Source organism: Erythrolamprus reginae, chromosome 4 (assembly GCF_031021105.1).
Source record: "Erythrolamprus reginae isolate rEryReg1 chromosome 4, rEryReg1.hap1, whole genome shotgun sequence".
Classification (NCBI taxonomy): domain Eukaryota; kingdom Metazoa; phylum Chordata; class Lepidosauria; order Squamata; family Dipsadidae; genus Erythrolamprus; species Erythrolamprus reginae.
This window is the reverse complement of record NC_091953.1, coordinates 63,519,967-63,539,146: the sequence shown is the minus strand read 5'-3', so window position 1 is coordinate 63,539,146 and position 19,180 is coordinate 63,519,967. Positions and strand designations below refer to the sequence as shown.

The 19,180-nt window shown below is 37.2% G+C and overlaps 1 protein-coding gene across 1 annotated transcript in view; it reads left to right on the top strand.

Moving 5' to 3' along the window:
- The window catches only part of DSCAM (DS cell adhesion molecule), a 427,464-nt gene that overhangs the window by 357,119 nt on the left and 51,165 nt on the right, over positions 1 to 19,180 (top strand). Inside the window, exons 28-32 of the mRNA XM_070750468.1 lie at positions 3,163 to 3,193; positions 5,115 to 5,230; positions 9,518 to 9,667; positions 14,614 to 14,811; positions 16,318 to 16,620. Of these exons, the coding sequence (XP_070606569.1) occupies positions 3,163 to 3,193; positions 5,115 to 5,230; positions 9,518 to 9,667; positions 14,614 to 14,811; positions 16,318 to 16,620 (798 nt within the window). The remainder of the gene's footprint in view (positions 1 to 3,162; positions 3,194 to 5,114; positions 5,231 to 9,517; positions 9,668 to 14,613; positions 14,812 to 16,317; positions 16,621 to 19,180) is intronic.

The following is a 19,180-nucleotide window of genomic DNA, read 5'->3' as shown; positions in this document are numbered from 1 at the left end:
TCCGTTGCCACCGAAGCACCCGTTTTTGCGCTGCTGGGATTCCCCCGAGGCTCCCCTCCATGGGAAACCCCATCTCTGGACTTCCGTGTTTTTATGATGCTGCAGGGGAATCCCAGCAGCGCAAAAATGGGCACTTCACTGGCAACGGAAGTCTGGAGGTGGGGTTTCCCAGCAAGGGGAGCCTCAGTGAAATCGCAGCATCGCAAAAACACAGAAGTCCAGAGGTGGGATTTCCCATGGAAGGGAGCCTCAGGGAAATCACAGCAGTACAAAGACAGGCGCTTCAGCTGGCAAAAGGGGTGGATTTTGGGCTTGCACGCATTAATCGCTTTTCCATTGATTCCTATGGGAAACATTGTTTCGTTTTACAAACTTTTCACCTTAAGAACCTTGTCCCGGAACCAATTAAGTTTGTAAAACAAGGTATCACTGTATTTAGAGATTGTTAAAATTTATTTTGATGTATTTGTTTTTCATGTATAGATTGGCTTGACTAGTGCTGATTCGGTTTTTGCCCTGCCTTTCTTCCTCTTAGTTTTTACAGCCAACACTATGTGAGGTACAAAAGGATTGCTTGCCAGAAGAACAAGAAAATCACAGTGTTGATTGGGGAAGGGGACAGAATAGATTATTTAAGCTAGGTTCCAACTGCTGCTAAAACTATATATATACAGTATATTCTTGTCTCCGAAGGTAGTTCATCAAACAGCTACTATAAAATGAATTGTCTGTGTTGCTGAATATGGTAGAACTCAAATGAAAACTGCAGGAGTCCTGTTAATTTCCCAAGAGAATGTATCCAGAAAGGTTCAAAATAGTAGCTGGCAAGATCCTAATAAACACAAGCGAAAATAGCAGCTGGGTCTCATAATTTTGTCTTGCCAACCAGAGCAGTATCTCCTTCACATAGTGCAAGAAGTTGATTGTCTAGTTAAATTTAATATTCCAACATGTCTACATTCTTGATTGTGCTGCTTCTTTGTGGACATCAATACCCCAGTTGACAATAACCTTATATTCTGTGTTCTAAATATGTCACATCCAGTCAAAATTTAGATTATTCATATCTTAGATGTTGGATAATAAAAGTTAAACAGAAAAGGGTAGCTTGCTCCATGTATTCTTTGGATACTGACTAATTAGGAAGCAAGCATTTGAATTGATCGTAGATCACTATGAGTCTCAAGAGAAGGGTGGCCTTGAAATCAAATAAATGAATAAATTATGCTAAGGTAATTTGTTTGCTTTTGGTTTAGGATGTTTGATGAATCCTATCTGTTATGGTTTAGCACTATATGGAACCTAGATCCCTTGTATTCATGTATGCTTCAGAAGAAGAGGAAGAAGGCATGAATTTAAGAAACTGCCAGCCTATTGTAGGAAAATAATCTGTCTTTGAGCTGGCAGAGGGAAATCGCACTGCTAATCAATAGGGATCCTGCAAAATTGGTTAATCTGTGTGATAGTGATGAATTAACAAACCTTAATTAACTATCAAGTCTTAAAACTATTAAGATCTAACAAAAATAAAAGAATCCCTGCTAATTAGAGTTCTTCGAACAAAAGGGTTGGGTTTGACTTTGATAACAACTCTTTGCCATATTGTTCCTTTTGAATTCAGATTTATTCTGACTCCGCACTGGGTTATCTTTTACCTCTGTCAAATCATCTCCTTGATCTTCTGTTATTTATTGTGCCTTAGATCTTGAAACATCTTTCCTCATATTTTCCCCCACACCTTAGTTTCTGCAATATTGCTTCTGACATTACATTGTCTTGAGCAATGTAGGCTATGAGTAAGTTTATTTATTTTTATTTATTTATTAGATTTGTATGCCGCCCCTCTCCGTAGACTCGGGGCGGCTCACAACAATAACAAAGACAATGTAAGAACAAATCTAATAATAACATATATGAATTGATAGTATCTTCTGTTTTAGGTTAACAAATTTCCTCCTCAGTTTCCTGGCAATTCTTAACTACAAAAGCAGCACATTATTACTTGAATTCCTTATTTTTAAATTAAAGTCAGCAGCCTTAACAATATGTATTGTTCCTGTGACTTATGTTATACTCACATAGATTGTTGGCAAAAAAAATTCTGGTTTTTGTTTTTTAATATGACAGTTCTAACATATGCACAATTTTTGTAGTGCATTGCGTATAAACAAACACTGGAATACTGTTTATTCAAGAATGAATGTATGTATGTTAAATGTTAGTAGTGAAGTGAAAACTGATGGACATTCACTCAGCAATGACTGTCCTCCGATGATAATAAAATAACCTCAATATAAATATTTTTGGTCGTAATTAAAAGTATACTTTCTTAATTATTAAAATGTCATGAACAATTAAATGTAAAAAGTAGTTTTCAGAATAATGTGTTATAAAAATTAATTAAAGTATCAAAATAATCTTTTTGAGTAATGTACATTAGTAAAATTGATATGAATTTCTTACCTTCTATTGTAGTTATAGCAGATAATTGAAGAAAATTGTCATAAATAATTAAACTTGTTAATAAGTAAACAAGAATTCATAATATCAGCCTTCAATGCGATTACATATTTATTGTGATCTTTATTTCCTAAGTTCTATGTCCTCCTTTTTGTTGCTAACTGTGTGTGAGTGTGTGTGTATACATATACATATATCGTTACATACATACATACATTCTGTACATACCTAACATACATATATATAGGATATACACATTTCATATATTTACATACTTACACACATACACACACATATACATATTTATATATAGGAGATACACATATTACATACATACATATAGACATACATACAGTACATACATACATACATACATACATACATACATACATCCAGTGTAGCTATGTCCATCAAAGTAAGTAGGCGACATTGCCAACAAAAAATACCGTTTCTTACACCCTTACTTATGAGGTGTCTAATTTCACCAGATCCAAAGGCCTTTGACCTCCCTATTAATAGCAATTCAGTTATAGGATTAAATATTCAGGTTGTTCTCCCACATCGAGTCTCTTTCAACCAAGATGAAAGCTTCTATCTGATAACTGTATTAGATTGTTTGAGGATTATTACGCAAATGTAAGTACTAATTACAGGAGCTGTTTACATAATGCTACTATTTCTCCTGCTTTTTTTTTCTTTCAGATGCAAAAAGTCTGGCTGAAATGCTTATGAGGTAAGAATACTAAAAAAAGTAGAATTCAATCATTAATTTTAAAAATGAAATCCATGCGTTCTTGGGACTAGTTCAAAATGCGTACCTCCATTGGGAACATCCAATTTACATATTTCAGAATGAAGAAAGAAACTTCTAATCATAATCTTCAGCAAAGATGCATAACTTTTTCTGCACTGAGAAGAGTGCAGTGAGCAAGGCTAATAATAGAGCCAATGTGAAACCTGAATTTAAAACATCAGTATAATTTAATATAATTCAATGTAAAATGAATTATATTTATTTGATTTGGTTAAATACAGATAATTTGATTGTTCCTTAAAAAGTTAGTACTTTTCAACCACATTAAAATTGCATGTAAGCCCATAGAAGGACAGTGATAGAAAAAGCAACGATTGTAGACAACTTGACATTGACTTGAACTTGAGTATACCAATTAGCCATAGCAATTCCAGCAGTTCTAGTTGCTATTATAAGCAGTTGTTAAGTGAGGATGTTACAACGATTGTAACTTCAACTTTCATTATAACTTTGAACAATCATTGAAAAATTGGTCCTTATCTGATACTGCCTTATTGACTAGTCCTTTGCATGAAAATAGATGTTAGAAATTAATTCTAATTTCTTACTTTCTTGACAAATTCTGGAAGGTAAACCCTTGCAATATTTTCAAACATTTTCTGCAATTCTGTGAAATTCACCCATTTGGTGTTCCTGCTAATTCTTTTATACATAAAGATAATTCTGTGGATACATTGAACATACCCTATGAATCAATTAAATATTCTATTGCATTTTTATTGCCCAGGTTGCATTTTTATATTTCCCCCTAAAAGATAGCTAATGCTAAATATAATTTTGAAATAAGAATGTAATCATTCTGGCTGTATGTTGTATCAGTTATTTGAAATCAATGCAAAAACATTAATTTACATGGTATTGTTACTGCAACTATTGCAAAACAGAACAGTTTTATAAATATCAACTTTTAGAAGATGTTATTTCTATATTTTCTCCATTGTTAGCAAAATTAAGTGAAGCAGTGAGGAGGAAAGAAGTAAATTTATCATCATCTTCTGTATCCTGTCTGCTCATCCTGATCAGAGTAGAAAGTGGGTCTATGTATTTATCTGTGGGGGACTGGGTTATCCCTGGGTTCCCAGCATATTAGATCAGGAACATGGGAATTTGCTACTTCCCGAATCAGAATATTGGTTCATGTGCCCCAATTTTGTTGAAATTGAATGCAAATGTCTCACTAGTCATGTGGCTCAGGGGCTAAGACGCTGAGCTTGTTGATCAGAAAGGTCGGCAATTTAGTAGTTCAAATCCCTAGTATAGGTCTCCTGCGTGAACAAGGGTTGGACTAGATGACCTCCAAGATACCCTCCAAATCTATTACTGTTACCATCAGGAGTCTTCACAATTCTCTAGAAATTCTAGAGGTTGTACCCCCAATTTCACAGCAACTCTTGCCAGGTAGAGGTTATAAGATGAATTTCCAGCTTAGTCCTAAATTATTTATCCATCAAGTTGGATCTGAGATTTAGGATTACTGATTATTGCCACTAAAATATGATAAGACTACAGTGTCATGATATTCATCGTGTTTTGATTGGATGAAAGGAAAATAAGTCCACCTGAAAAGCAGCTAGTAGAGGGAAATAACTTTTTAAAAGTTATATTTTAAAAAAAATAAAATCATGTAAAGCTTTTCAAATAATATGCTTTCTTTGGTCCTAACCATTTTGTCTCTTGCTTTAAATTAATATATTTTGTATGTTTATTTATGTTTTAATATTATACGTAAATATTATTATGAGATTTGGAGAGCTTTAATTCATTTAAAATAATGACTATTGTATTTTGTTTTTAAAGTCCCCCTTTAGTTAAATTTGCTTGTATTTTCTTGAATACTTAGCAAAAACACAAGGACATCGGATACACTTAACAAGCAACAACAGACACTCAGGATGCATATAGATATTCCCAGAGCTCAGCTTCTCATTGAAGAGAGAGATACAATGGAAACCATTGGTAAGTTGTCAATAGCCTCATTAGCTTGATTTATATAACCCAGGACCTATACCTTTGTGTATTTTAAACTGTAATTTGTTGCAACTTGGGGGGGGGAATAACAATTAATGTGTTCTGGTTTTTATTGTTGAGCAGTAAAGAGTGGCATTAAATTTTTCATAAATAGTTCTATTTATGCTTACTCAGAAATAACTTCTACTATGTTAAGTGCAAGCAATCGTGCAATAATATTGACATGTAAAACAATTTAGATTTAAGAATAATTCATGGGAAAATGTTCACATTCCTGCAACATACAGGAAAGCTGTAAAGCCTTTGAACTTTCCTTTTAAATTATTTTTTATGCGATGAACTAACCAAAAAAACCCCAAAACAATTCAGACAAACCTTCAGAGTTTGGGTGTGTCACATATACAGACTGTGCACATGCTGCAGCTCATCAGAAAACTAAACCAGGGAGGTAGTATCAGCAGTGGGTTCTAAATCATTTTGCTACCAGTTTGCACATGCACGATGCTTCTGCACATGCAGAACTGGGAGCAACCCACTGCTGGTAGTATGATATTTTTGTGAATATTCCAAACATACTTGATGACGTAAATATATTAATCATACCCAGAAAAGATAATGAAGGAAGCCATTCACCTTTTCCTGTTAAAGTCCAAACAGCCAGTAATTGGGAAAGATGTGGAGCAAAACATGGATTGGGCATCTTCTTAAAGAAGTCAAATACAGTGGTACCTCTACCTACAAACGCCTACTTACGAACCTTTCTAGATAAGAACAGGTGTTCAAGATTTTTTTGCCTCTTCTCAAGAACCATTTTCCACTTACAAACCCGCGCCTCCGAAACTGTAACCAGAAAAGGCAGGGAGAAGCTTCCGTGGGGCCTCTCTAGGAATCTCTTGGGAGGAAATAGGGCCGGAAAAGGCAGAGAGAAGCCTCTGTGAGGCCTCTCTAGGAATCTCCTGGGAGGAAACAGGGCCAGAAAAGGCGGGGAGAAGCCTCTGTGGGGCCTCTCTAGGAATCTCCTGGGAGGAAACAGGGCCTCCACCCTCTCTGTGGTTTCCCCAATTGCTCGTATTATTTGCTTTTAAATTGATTCCTATGGAAAAAATTGCTTCGTCTTACAAACTTTTCTACTTAAGAACCTGGTCACAGAACAAATTAAGTTTGTAAGTAGAGATACCACTGTATTTCTTTAAGAAAACTGGTGAGAGGAGGCTGTTGTTAACACAGATATTTGAGCCATCATTTTCTCTATCATCTCTTTCTTAGAAATAACTGGCAACAGTGATGGGGCTTAAGTAGCTGCTCTACTCAAGTCCAAGTATTGGTAAAGTGCCTTTTGAAGTAGAAAAGCTGACTCCAATCATTGCATTATTTTTTTTCAACCTTGTGATTCTGTAACATAATGCATCTATTTCTGCATTGTATCTGAACAACCCTTTATCTTTTTTATAATGCTCTTGTATCCTTGTTGCTATTTTATTTATTTCAGAAATGCAGGAGATATATCTGATAATCTTACTTCTGTATGGAAATGATTGTAGCAGACCAAGAGTGTGATAATTAATGAAGTAATTGATTAGGATGGGCCAGACAGATCCTGCTGTTTTCAGTTCTGAATCACATCCAAATTTTCTAAAATTAATTTGGAATTACTTAAATTATCTTCTGTGTGAGTGTATCCTTGAGTCTAGATTTGAGTCTTGGTGACTGCCTGGTCAGTTCCCTGCAATTATCTTGGTCATATTTTTCAGCAATGCATGGCCATTGCCTTCTTCATCCTAAGGCTGAGAGAGAGACTGGCCCAAGATTAGCTAGCTGGCTTTGTGTTTAAAATGGGACTTTTCTGGTCTTAACCACTACGCCATATTGGGTCCCAGTAATCCTTTGTTTCCATTATTTTTCAGGATAGGTTACTAATATGCATGTTATTTAAAATAATAGCCCTCCATAAAGATTGATACAATTAATTAATCTGAGATTAAAACACTCAGATCCATCAGTAGTCTAGAGAAGAAATGAAGTTTGTCACAATGTTGACAGACTTGAACATTGGGCGCTATCTAACAAAATGAAATTTAATGGTGAAAAAAGGAAGGTTCTACATTTAGGCAAGAAAAACAAAATGCACAGTTAGGGTTTGGTTGGGTGCTTAGAGGCTCAAACTCAATCCCGACAAGACGGAGTGGCTGTGGGTGCTGCCTCCCAAGGACATTCCATCTGTCCATCCATCATCCGGGGGGGGGGGGGGGGGGGGCTTCTGACCCCCTCAGAGAGGGTTCGCAACATGGGCGTCCTTCTCGATCCACAACTGACTTTAGAACATCATCTTTCAGTTGTGGCAAAGGGGGCATTTGCCCAGGTTTGCCTGGTGCACCGCTTGCAGCCCTGTTTGGACAGGGAGTCTTTACTCACAGTCTCTCATGCCCTTATCACTTCGAGGTTCGACTACTGCAATGCTCTCTAGATGGGACTACCTCTGAAGAGCATTTGGAAACTGCAAATTGTGCAGAACGCAGCCGGCAAGCAGTCGTGGGCTTGCCCGGGCATGTACATTTCTCTCCAACACTCGGTGGACTGCATTGGCGGACAGTTGGCTTCCGGACACAATTCAAGTGTTGGTTATGACCTATAAAGCCCTACATGGCATAGGGCCATAATACACAGGGGACTGTCTTCTGCCGCACGAATCCCAGCGACCAGCCAGGTCCCCCAGAGTTGGCCTTCTCCAGGTGTCGTCAACTGGACAATGTTGGCTGGCAGGTCCTAGGGGAAGAACCTTCTCTGTGGGGGGCCCAGCCCTCTGGAATCAACTCCCCCTGTAGATTTGTATTGCCCCCACCCTCCTAGCCTTCCACAACAGTCTTAAGACTTGTTTATGCCGCCAGGCTTGTGGCTATTAGATTCTAGCCCTCGGCCAATGAATGTGCTGAGACAAAGTTGATTGAATGGGAATTGTTTTATTATATGTTGTAAGCTGCCCCAAGTCCTCGGAGAAGGGCAACATAAAAGTCCAATAAATAAATAAATAATATATGTGGTACTTTGATCAAGTAGTAACTGTGAGAGGGTCTTGGACTCCTAATGGACAATCATTGAAATATGAGCCAACGGGGTGTTGCAACTGCCAAAAAAGCCAACACAGTTCTAGGCTGCATTAATAGAGGTATAGAATCAATATCACGTGACGTATTAATACCACTTTATAATGCCTGGTAAGGGCACATTTGGAATACTGCATCCAGTTTTGGATGCCCTAAAATTTTAAAAATATGTTGAGACTCTAAAAAGAGTGCAGAGAAGAGCAGCAAATATGAATACGAGAAGGGAAGGCTAAAACATATAAGGAATGATTGCTAGAATTGAGTATGTCAAGTTTAATCAAAAGAAGAATTTAATCAAAAGAAGCAGTATTCCAATATCTCAGGGGCTGTCACAAAAATGAGGGAGTCAAGCTAGTCTCCAAAGCATCTGAGGGTAGAACAAGAAGCAATGGATGGAAATTAATCAAGGAGAGAAGCAACCTAGAAAAATTTCCTGAGAGTTACAACAATTGCTCCAACATTGGAAGTTTTAAAGAAGAAATTGGATAACCATTTGTCTGAAGTAGTGTAGGGTTTCCTGCCTAAGCAAGGGATTGCATTAGAAGTCGTCTAAGATCCCTTCCAACTCTGTTATTCTATTCTACCTTTTAATCTGGTAATTAAAAGCAGATACTAGCAAATTGTTAGTTTATTAATGCATGATACAAATAAAACCATGAGAGATCTCCTCACACAAGATCAAGTAACTTTTGAATCTCAAAGTCAAACAAAATTTTGATGGAATCAAGTTCATAATTAGTTTTTATTTTGAATAAGAAGACACAACATGTACAGCTTTGTTTTGTGTGTTTTCTTTTTTGTAACTTAGATTATATAGCATTAATTAAGCATGACATAATGGATAATATAATTATCTTTTCTGATAATTCTGTTATTTAATACTATGGCTACCCTAAGTATTAAATAACTCAAACATACATGGGTTGATTCAGATATTAAAAAGGAATGGATCTTTGATTTTTAAACTTACTAGGAACTAAATAAAAATGTAATCAAAATGTATTGTTATTTTCAACTAGTTCCAGATTTAAAAAAAAAATCAGATAATAATTAGATTGTTGAAAGTATCCATGGGTTATTTTATAGAGTAAGATAATGAAAAATAAATAAATTCTTAATTCTTTTATAAACTTAGTCAAAGTAATACATCAAAAACATGTCTTTTCCCCCACAGATGACAGATCTACAGTCTTGCTAACTGATGCTGATTTTGGAGAGACATCAAAACAGAAATCATTGACAGTTACTCATACAGTACATTATCAGTCAGTCTCACAAGCCACTGGGCCATTGGTGGATGTTTCTGATGCCAGACCAGGAACAAGTATGAACAACTTTTTCAGTGGAATATTTAAAAAATGAAAAAAACCATCATAATGTGGTCTTTGCACTATGGTAGAATTCCAGAACAAAATGTATAGATATCTAGAAGAAAACCAAGTCATCTGAATAATATCTCTGTGGCAGGAGGGGGAGAAGTGATTGTGTATTGTACAAAACTTCAACATTTTTCTAGAATTTGCAGACAAAGTGTTTTGGGATATACTATAGTTCAGACAAAGACTGGATATATGTTTACTTAGTTTGAGATAAGCTTGTTTCCTTTTTCTTTTGCGTGCTTTACATGTCAATTATTTTTCTTAAAGGTTATGCAAAGGCTATTATTCCTCTAGTGCTAGTATAGGCAACCTTTGAGTTGTGTGGGGCACCAGAGCACTCCAATAGCATCTTGCTGAAAATCAACAGCCTATTACTAGGTTGACATTATTTTTTAAACAAAACTTGGTATAATCTGTTTCCAATATTAATTAAAACATTTTGAAGTCTCCTAAAACACTAAAAAATAAAATAAGCATTGGATATACCCGAAGTGATAATCACTGCCCTATTTGGAGATAAAATAATACTAATATTAATACTAATAAGGCACTACCTTGATCCCCCAGTGAAGCACAAACTTCATGTAGTTCTGAAGCTTTGGTGCTCTGACAGCTATGCTAGAGAGTCGAATACAATGGAAAGGTCTCACCAGTCGAGTCAGACAAAGAGTGTCTCTCCCATTAACAATTCAATGAGACATACAGTACATTGCAGAAACATATACTGGTTTGATCATCACCTGGATCAACAGGAATAATGCTAGATTCTGGAGTTTCTGGAATCTGATAAAAAATGGGCTATAGGACTCAGGACTGTTGGCTGAGTAACAGAGGTGGGCTGCTGCCCGGACAGGGGGGGGGGGTGGTTGCAGTGGCGTAGCGAAAATGGAGCTGCACCCCAGAGCACCCAATTTGCATAGAAAGATGTTGAAAGAAAATGCAGGGCATCCTGCATAAGCCACAGTGTGGTAGTAAAAAATTTGGTAGCCCTTCACTGGGAGAAACCAGGGCCAGTAGCTGCAGAACTACTGGAAGACAAGGTGTTTACTCTTAGCTAATATACAGAGATTGAAAACAAAGAAGTAAAAGAAGAAAACTAAGAAGTTGAACAAGAAGAGGATGTTTAAAATGAATGCACAGTTTTGGAAAGAACAACATCCATCATCAGAAATAACAGAATGAAAGTTGATTTATAATATGAATTAAAGTATACCCAGAATCAGAATAATTGCAAAGGCATATCCAAAACAATGAAATCAAAACCTTGCCAGAAATAACTTGGGCTGTAGAAGCAAACCAAGAGAGAGTTGGCAGTAGAGGAAGCCAGCACAGCTATTAAATTGTTTTTCTTCCAAAACTAGGCACCTTCTCCTCTGCTTCAGAAAGAACAAAGATCTGTAACTATAAAACTGTAAAAATAGAAGAACTTTAAGAAAGAATAACTGAACATCTAGAATGGTATAAAGTAACAGAATAAGGTAGCCTGCCTTGAAGGTTTTTCCAAAGAAGCACAAAGCATTAAAATATGCCAATACTGTAATATCAAGTATAAGTGCTAGCTCACTGCAAGTAACAAACCAACTAATGTACAAAACAGCTATAGTTATAATTGAACATGTGGCCTACAAAAAGACCAAATGAAGAAGAGAAATGAGGCATGGGAAGGTAGTGCATTACATAACCACTACATTTTTAAAAATAGCATGGAAAGCAGATAATAAAAAGACCTGGCAGTGGCAAAGAGCAGGACAGTTGAAGAAAGAGCACAGGGGTTAATTCTGGTTGTGCAAGTCCAAGACTTAGGAATAAATCCATCCAAACCCTGAATTGAGAAGACAGCAACAGACAGTAAATGCCAAATGCCATCTCCATAAAGAAGTTGAAGAAAAATGGGACATCTGGTTGGAAGATCACACAGACTGACTACAAATAACATCATGACAAAGTAGCAACAGTAGTGCATTGGAGGATCTGCAAGAAGTATCATTTGCCTACAAGCAAGAACTAGTAGAACTATAAAATAAAGTCACAGAAAACAAAGAAGCTAAAGTTTCTGGGAATTTAGAATTCAAACAGACCCCAGACTTAACAATTGTCGATAAGAAAGACAAAAAAAGTCTAGATAGTGAACATGATAATATCTTGAAAGAACAGAAGCGAAGAGAAAGAACTGGAGAGAATAACAGAATAGAAACAGAGAATGTGGCAAAAGAAAGCAAAGATAGTACCACTAATAATAGGTGCCTTGGGTTTAATTGCCAAACAACTGGTGCACCACTTGAACGCCATTGGCATTGACAAATATATCATTGATCAATTGCAAAAGTTTACTTGGAACAGTTTAAATGCTGCACAAATAGCTTTAATGCCATGAATCACCAACATCTGCCTATTCTAGGTCCTTGGGAAAAATATAGGATGATAAAAATGCAAACGCAGTTTAAACATCTAGTTGACTATGCAACCAACCCTACTACTTAAAATACTAATACTGTACTAACAGAGAAAGGAGGCATATGTTGCTCTCAGTCATGCAGAAGTCCTGCGGGGCTAAGAGATTTTCCGCCTCTCCAAGCTTCTCTTTATTTTTAACTATTCATTATTCATATTCAATTTTGGTCTCTTGTAGTTTTGAGAACTCCCCCCTACCCCTTCTCATGACTATGCAAACACTTCAGTGTGTTGTTTTATTAATGAACTTTATGAACTAGTTGTCTGAGTTGTTATTACTGTTCTAGGAAAGCCAAATCTTCATAATAGCTGGAATTTGTGGTCTTTATTTCTTTTTCTTCCAATACAAGTTGATGTGCCAACTCTTATACTAGTTTTAATATTGTTCTAGAGAAAAGGGTGTTAAATTTTGACAACATCAAATACATTTTATAATGGTTGGGATATTTTCCAACTACAAAACTCTTTATACAAGTGTAATTCAGTCAGTAAGCAGATTTATCCTTCTAAGTTTTCAATTTGATAAAAATTTAATATAGTTATTAATCACTGGAACACTTCCTCACATTTTGGCAATGATTCTGTGAGATTTACAAAATACAAAATCTGCAGCATATCACAAAATAGGATACTATTTTGTTTTGCTCAGCTATTCATCTACATATTGTATTCACTCAAAAAAATGGACACTGCACTTATTGCTGAATATCTTTATTTTAATGCTGTTATTGTAGTTTCAAAAAGCAAACAACATATGGACAGCTTAAAAATGCTTGTAAATAAAAAGCTGTCAATCTTTGATATGAAGGGATGAATCATGAACAATTCTTATATCCTACAGCTCTGATGGTGAAGCTTTGGCATGCGTGCCACAGGTGACACATGGAGCCAAATTGGAAGGCATTTGAGACGTTGCTCCATGTCAGCTTCAGCGTCCATGCACGCTCTGGCCAGCTCATTTTCAGCCTTTGAAAAGGCCGTTTCACCCTCCAGACGCTTCAGGGAAGCTTCCCTGAAGCCCCAGAGTGCAAAAAAACTGCCTAAGGGAGAAACCGGAAGTTTAGAAAATGCATTTCCGGTTTACGATTGTGCTGTTTTTTGCACTGCAGAGGGTTCAGGGAAGCTTTTGAAACCCCAGAGTACAAAAAAACATTATCACGGGCAAACCGGAAGTGTATTTTCTGAACTTCCAGTTTACCTGTTGTACTCCAGGGCTTCAGGAAGCTTTCCTGAACCCTCCGGGGTGCAAAAGACAGCACAAAGGGCAAACCGGAAGTGCCTTTTTCTGAACTTCTGGTTTGCCCATTTGGCCGTTTTTTCATGTCCCAGGTTCCAATGAGGCCTGTGCGCATTCGTGGGGAGGTAGTACACATGCGCGGGGCAGTGCATGGATTGCTCATGTGGGGGGAGGGAAGGGGTGTGGGCACATACATGCATGCTAGCACACCGTCACACACCCTTTTGGCACGCGAATCAACAAAGGTTCATCTTTCTTAGAGATTCTAGAATAAAATATTTATTTGCTTCTTTAATATTCCATTTCGTCAAATCTATACAGTGTTCCCTCGATTTTCGCGGGGGATGCGTTCCAAGACCACCCGCGAAAGTCGAATTTCCGCGAAGTAGAGATGTGGAAGTAAATACACCATTTTTGGCTACGGACAGTATCACAAGCCATCCCTTAAGACTTTAAACCCCTAAATTACCATTTCCCATTCCCTTAACAACCATTTACTCACCATTATTACTGGCACTCACCATTGAATAAGACACTTAGTGATCCTGATATTTATAAACATAATTATTTATTAACAATAATTTTTTTTTGTTATTTATTTGCAAAAATTATTAGTTTGGCGATGACATATGATGTCATCAGGCGGGAAAAACTGTGGTATAGAAAAAAACCCGTGAAGTATTTTTAATTAATATTTTTTGAAAAAACGTGGTATAGGCTATTCGCGAAGTTCGAACCTGCGAAAATCAAGGGGACACTGTACCTTTATATTTTTTTAGTGTGTAAATGGGAAATATACAGCAGGACTGATTCTATATTCTTTATTGGGGAAGGGGGAGCTTTTATAGCTTGGTCTCCATGAACACTTTTGTTGATATAACAAACAGCAATATCTATTTGTTTCTAATTTGTTTTTTTTTAAAACAAATGTCCGACTATTACTTTATTTAATAGCTTTGTAGCTAAGATATTTAAAAAGAAGCCGGATAAAGGTGCACACATTTGTTGAACTTCCATATATTGTTGCTAGTAGTTGACATTAGCTGATTCAGTGATAGATTAGCTTCTCTTTTAGCTTTATTTTAAGACTTAGTCTTAAAATATGATTTTTGGTAATTATGATTAATGATTTTTTCTTTTCCTCTTCTGCTCCTTGAATAAATTAATTAATCAAATATGCAATTATCTTGGTTTTAATTGCAGATCCTACAACAAGAAGGAATGCAAAAGCTGGGCCTACAGCCCGGAACAGATATGCTAGCCAATGGACTCTCAATAGACCCCATCCTACAATATCCGCCCACACTTTAACAACAGACTGGAGGCTGCCAACTCCCAGGGCCACAGGGTCTGTTGATAAAGAAAGCGACAGCTACAGTGTTAGTCCATCGCAAGATACAGGTATCATCTTAGATTAGATTTCATCTTCAGGTTAAGAAAGCATTAGTATAGATATAGCCGATTATATACCAACATAGTATTTGGTGACTTCACTTGGCAAGTAGTCTATAAAGATAATCTACTAGTTCTCTAGAGCAAAGATCCCCAATTCCCGGGCCGCAAAGTGGCACTAGTCCATGGCCTGCCAAGAACCAGGCTGCGCAAGCAAGCAAAGACCCATCTGTGCATGCATGAGAACCAGGCAGAGCACAAAGCTACACACACACTGATACATGGAAAAACTACCCTCCAAGGAACCAGCCTCTGGTGTCCAAAAAGGAGGCGCTGCCATAGTGGCTTTGCTGAAATAGATGTGGCTCATTGGATGACTGAGAATCTCCATTGACATTCATTGGTGTACTTTATCCTAGGAATTTGCTCTTATGTAGCGTATAAAATTCAGTTTAGGAGTTGATTCACTAAACTGGAGAGTGTTTGCATACCGATGCTATTTGTATATTGCCCATTCCTGAAAACTCTTTGTCTGACTTATTTATAACCCCCCTCTCCAAACTGCTTTAGGACATGTCTCAAATAGTAGATCATGTCTACTGACCACATGGAAAATTAAATGATTGAATAAAACAAATAAAATTAAAATACATTGCTTTAATTATTAACCTAATTGGACAAACTCACGGATAAATTTTCCAGACTATTTTGTAGCCCATATCTTACAAAGGCATATAGCCAGATATTTAGGTAAAAGAGATTAATACGTTTTGTTTGTTTGTTTGCTTGCCTGCTTGCTTGCTTGCTTTAGAGATTCTTTCAGAACTGCTGATAACTTTTACTACTTAGTTTTGATCTGGTTTCAATTTTGATCTTTCTTGCTGGATCAAAGCTCTGAAACAGAACAGATTTAATTCATTGCACATTTTGTCATCTACATAATCAGTTCAAAATCAATCTTATTTTGTTTGGAACTTGGCAGAATCCAAAGTTCAGATGCACAGCTGGCACAAAGCTATTTGAGGTGACCAAAATACCAATTAAAAACAAAACTGTGAAATGAATTCATAGCTTTCAAAAAATAATAAAGAAGTTCTGAAATAAAAGGAGGATGTAAACTTCCATGACATTTTAGTTCCTCGATGTTAAATGTCAATGACTTAAAAATATTATTTAAATGAAATTATGTAGAGACAATCAGGTGTGGGTTTTTTAGAGTTAACATTTATCCCTTCTATACATTTGAAGATACTAATTTGACCTAAAAGAGAAATTGTTTTAAAAAAATAGAATCAATAGCAATAATTTCATTCTGAAAGAAACCTTTTTCATCCCATTCTAATTTTGCATGATAGAAATAAAAAAACCGATCAGCAAAACCTGATAGCACAGAATGCCATATTGTATGGGCATGGTGTAAAAGAAGTGCAAATTCTCGTGGGAATTTACAGTAAAAAGCCATGCGTTTGCTGATTGTTCCCTTCTGAAGTGATTGCCTTTTTCTTTCTTGTTTAGATCGAGCAAGAAGCAGCATGGTCTCCACAGAAAGTGCCTCCTCCACCTATGAAGAGCTAGCCAGAGCATATGAACATGCCAAGATGGAAGAGCAGCTGCGACATGCAAAGTTTACCATCACAGAATGCTTCATATCAGACACCTCATCAGAGCAGCTTACGGCAGGGACTAATGAATATACAGACAGCCTGACCTCAAGCACCCCATCCGAATCAGGGATTTGCAGATTCACTGCATCTCCTCCCAAACCTCAGGACGGAGGACGCGTGACAAACATGGCTGTTCCAAAGGCACATCGGCCAGGTAGTATCTATTTTAATCCCATCTGTTTTAATTCAAGGGATGAGGCAAACAGAAGCATTGGCAAAAAGGTAAAAAAAAATAATCGGGCAGCAAAAATTCAGTGCTGATTTTTATAACTCTCAGTAACAACAACTTCTTCTTAGTGAGTTGTATGGTAGAACAAAGCATAACGTTTAACTTTTCAGTCTGCTGAATACTGAAGGTTTGGGACCCTGCGTTCAGCACCATGGCCATGCTGAGCTGCTAATCCTAAAATTCTAACTCTCTGCGTGAGAATAAGAATGTATTCATAACTAAACCCAATCATATTTTTCCTGAGCTCTGAAATCTTGTTTCAAGCACATCCCACCCCTCTATTGGTAAGAATACTTTTCAAGGCTTTGTTTGGTCATCAGAAGAGAACACCTCATGATTGACAAGGATATTTCAAGCGGGCTCTTATATTCAAGATATTGGAGGAAAATATTTCCTCCAGGTTTTGGATTTCATTTTTACATTATTTTAAAGCACTCCTCCTGCCTCAGTAAAGGAGGCAATTCCTTTTTACTGGCCATAGGATGATATTGCAAAGATTCACTGGTACTGATTTAAATAGATGTAATGCATTTTTAATCATTATTTCTATGTATCCAACAAGTCCGAATTATTGGAGGTATAACTCAGATTATTTCTATCATAAATTCTAATTGGCAGAATTATTTTTTCTGCAAGTTGTAATTTAATTCCTAATACAGTGATACCTTGTCTTACAAACGCCTCGTCATACAAACTTTTCGAGATACAAACCAGGGGTTTAAGATTTTTTTGCCTCTTCTTACAAACTATTTTCACCTTACAAACCCACTGTCACCGCTGGGATGCCCGCCTCTGGACTTCCATTGCCAGCGAAGCACCTGTTTTTGTGCTGCTGGGATTCCCCTGAGGCTCCTCTCCATGGGAAACCCCACCTCCGGACGTCCGTGTTTTTGTGATGCTGCAGGGGAATCCCAGCATCGCAAAAACGGGTGCTTCGCTGGCAACAGAAGTCTGGAGTGGGGTTTCCCAGCAAGGGGAGCCTCAGTGAAATCGCAGCATCACAAAAACACGTAAGTCTGGAGGTGGGGTTTCGAGGACTTTGGTGTTTTTGCGATGCTGGGATTCCCCTGCTGGGATTCCCCTGCTGGGATTCCCCTGCAGCATCACAAAAACACAGAAGTCTGGAGGTGGGGTTTCCCATGGAGGGGAGCCTCAGGGGAATCCCAGCAGTGCAAAAATGGGCGCTTTGGCTGGCAAAAGGGGTGAGTTTTGGGCTTGCACGCATTAATCGCTTTTTCATTGATTCCTATGGGAAACATTGTTTCGTCTTACAAACTTTTCACCTTAAGAACCTCGTCCTGGAACCAATTAAGTTTGTAAGTCAAGGTATCACTGTACAGCAAGATTGTTCCCCCCCCCCCAATTATTATCATTATTATCAAACCCTCCTACTCCAATAACATAACCACTATTGTCCCTATTATTATGGGTACAGTATTTATAAAATATGCTACTCAGGCAAACAAAAACCTGTAATGCTACTGAATGGATAAAATGTGGTAATGCCACTATGAGTGTGTGTGTGGGGGTGCGGGGGGAACTCATTCAAAAAAAGTTCCTACAACATTGAAATTACTTTGTTCTATACTTTTAGTAACTCGCACTGAATCTTTATAGAATTACATAATGTATATAAAAGCGCTTTAAATAATAAATCATAAAGCTGTGCAGTATGTTTTTCTGAAATAATAAAACATGTGTTATTACGTTATACAATTCCCTTAGTCCCCAAATCCATAATACTAGCTATCTTGTGGGACTAAAAGTATTTCATGCCACATTTTCATTACTATAGATGAAGGGGAATCAAGAAGATAGGATCATAATTTTCACCAGCAAGCTCATATTTTTTGTGAGATTTGCTTTCATTTTTACATATTTGATAACACTGGACAAGAGACCACCTTCCAAAATACTTTTCATTTTAAGCATTTGGTATTAATCATACTAACTGGTTAACTGGTTATTTTAAAGAAATAAATTGAAGAAAATTGGAAATATTTTCTAAGCATATTTTATACACAAAAAGTAAACAAGCCCATCATTTTCATTAGTTTGGATTAATAATTCACATTTTAAACTCAATCAATTCATTTAAGGCTGGTCAGGAATGCATTATTTCAAAAAGAGGTCAGGCTTTTACACAAATGTATATAAAATTTGCATAAGAATGCAGCTGCTAGAGCAGTCATGGGCTTACCTAGGTATGCCCATGTTTCACCATCACTCCGCAGTCTGCATTGGTTGCCGATCAATTTCCGGTCACAATTCAAAGTGTTGGTTATGACCTTTAAAGCCCTTCATGGCATTGGACCAGAATACCTCCGAGACCGCCTCCTGCCGCACGAATCCCAGCGACCGATTAGGTCCCACAGAGTGGGCCTTCTCCGGGTCCCGTCAACTAAACAATGTCGGTTGGCGGGCCCCAGGGGAAGAGCCTTCTCTGTGGCGGCCCCGACTGTCTGGAACCAACTCCCTCCGGAGA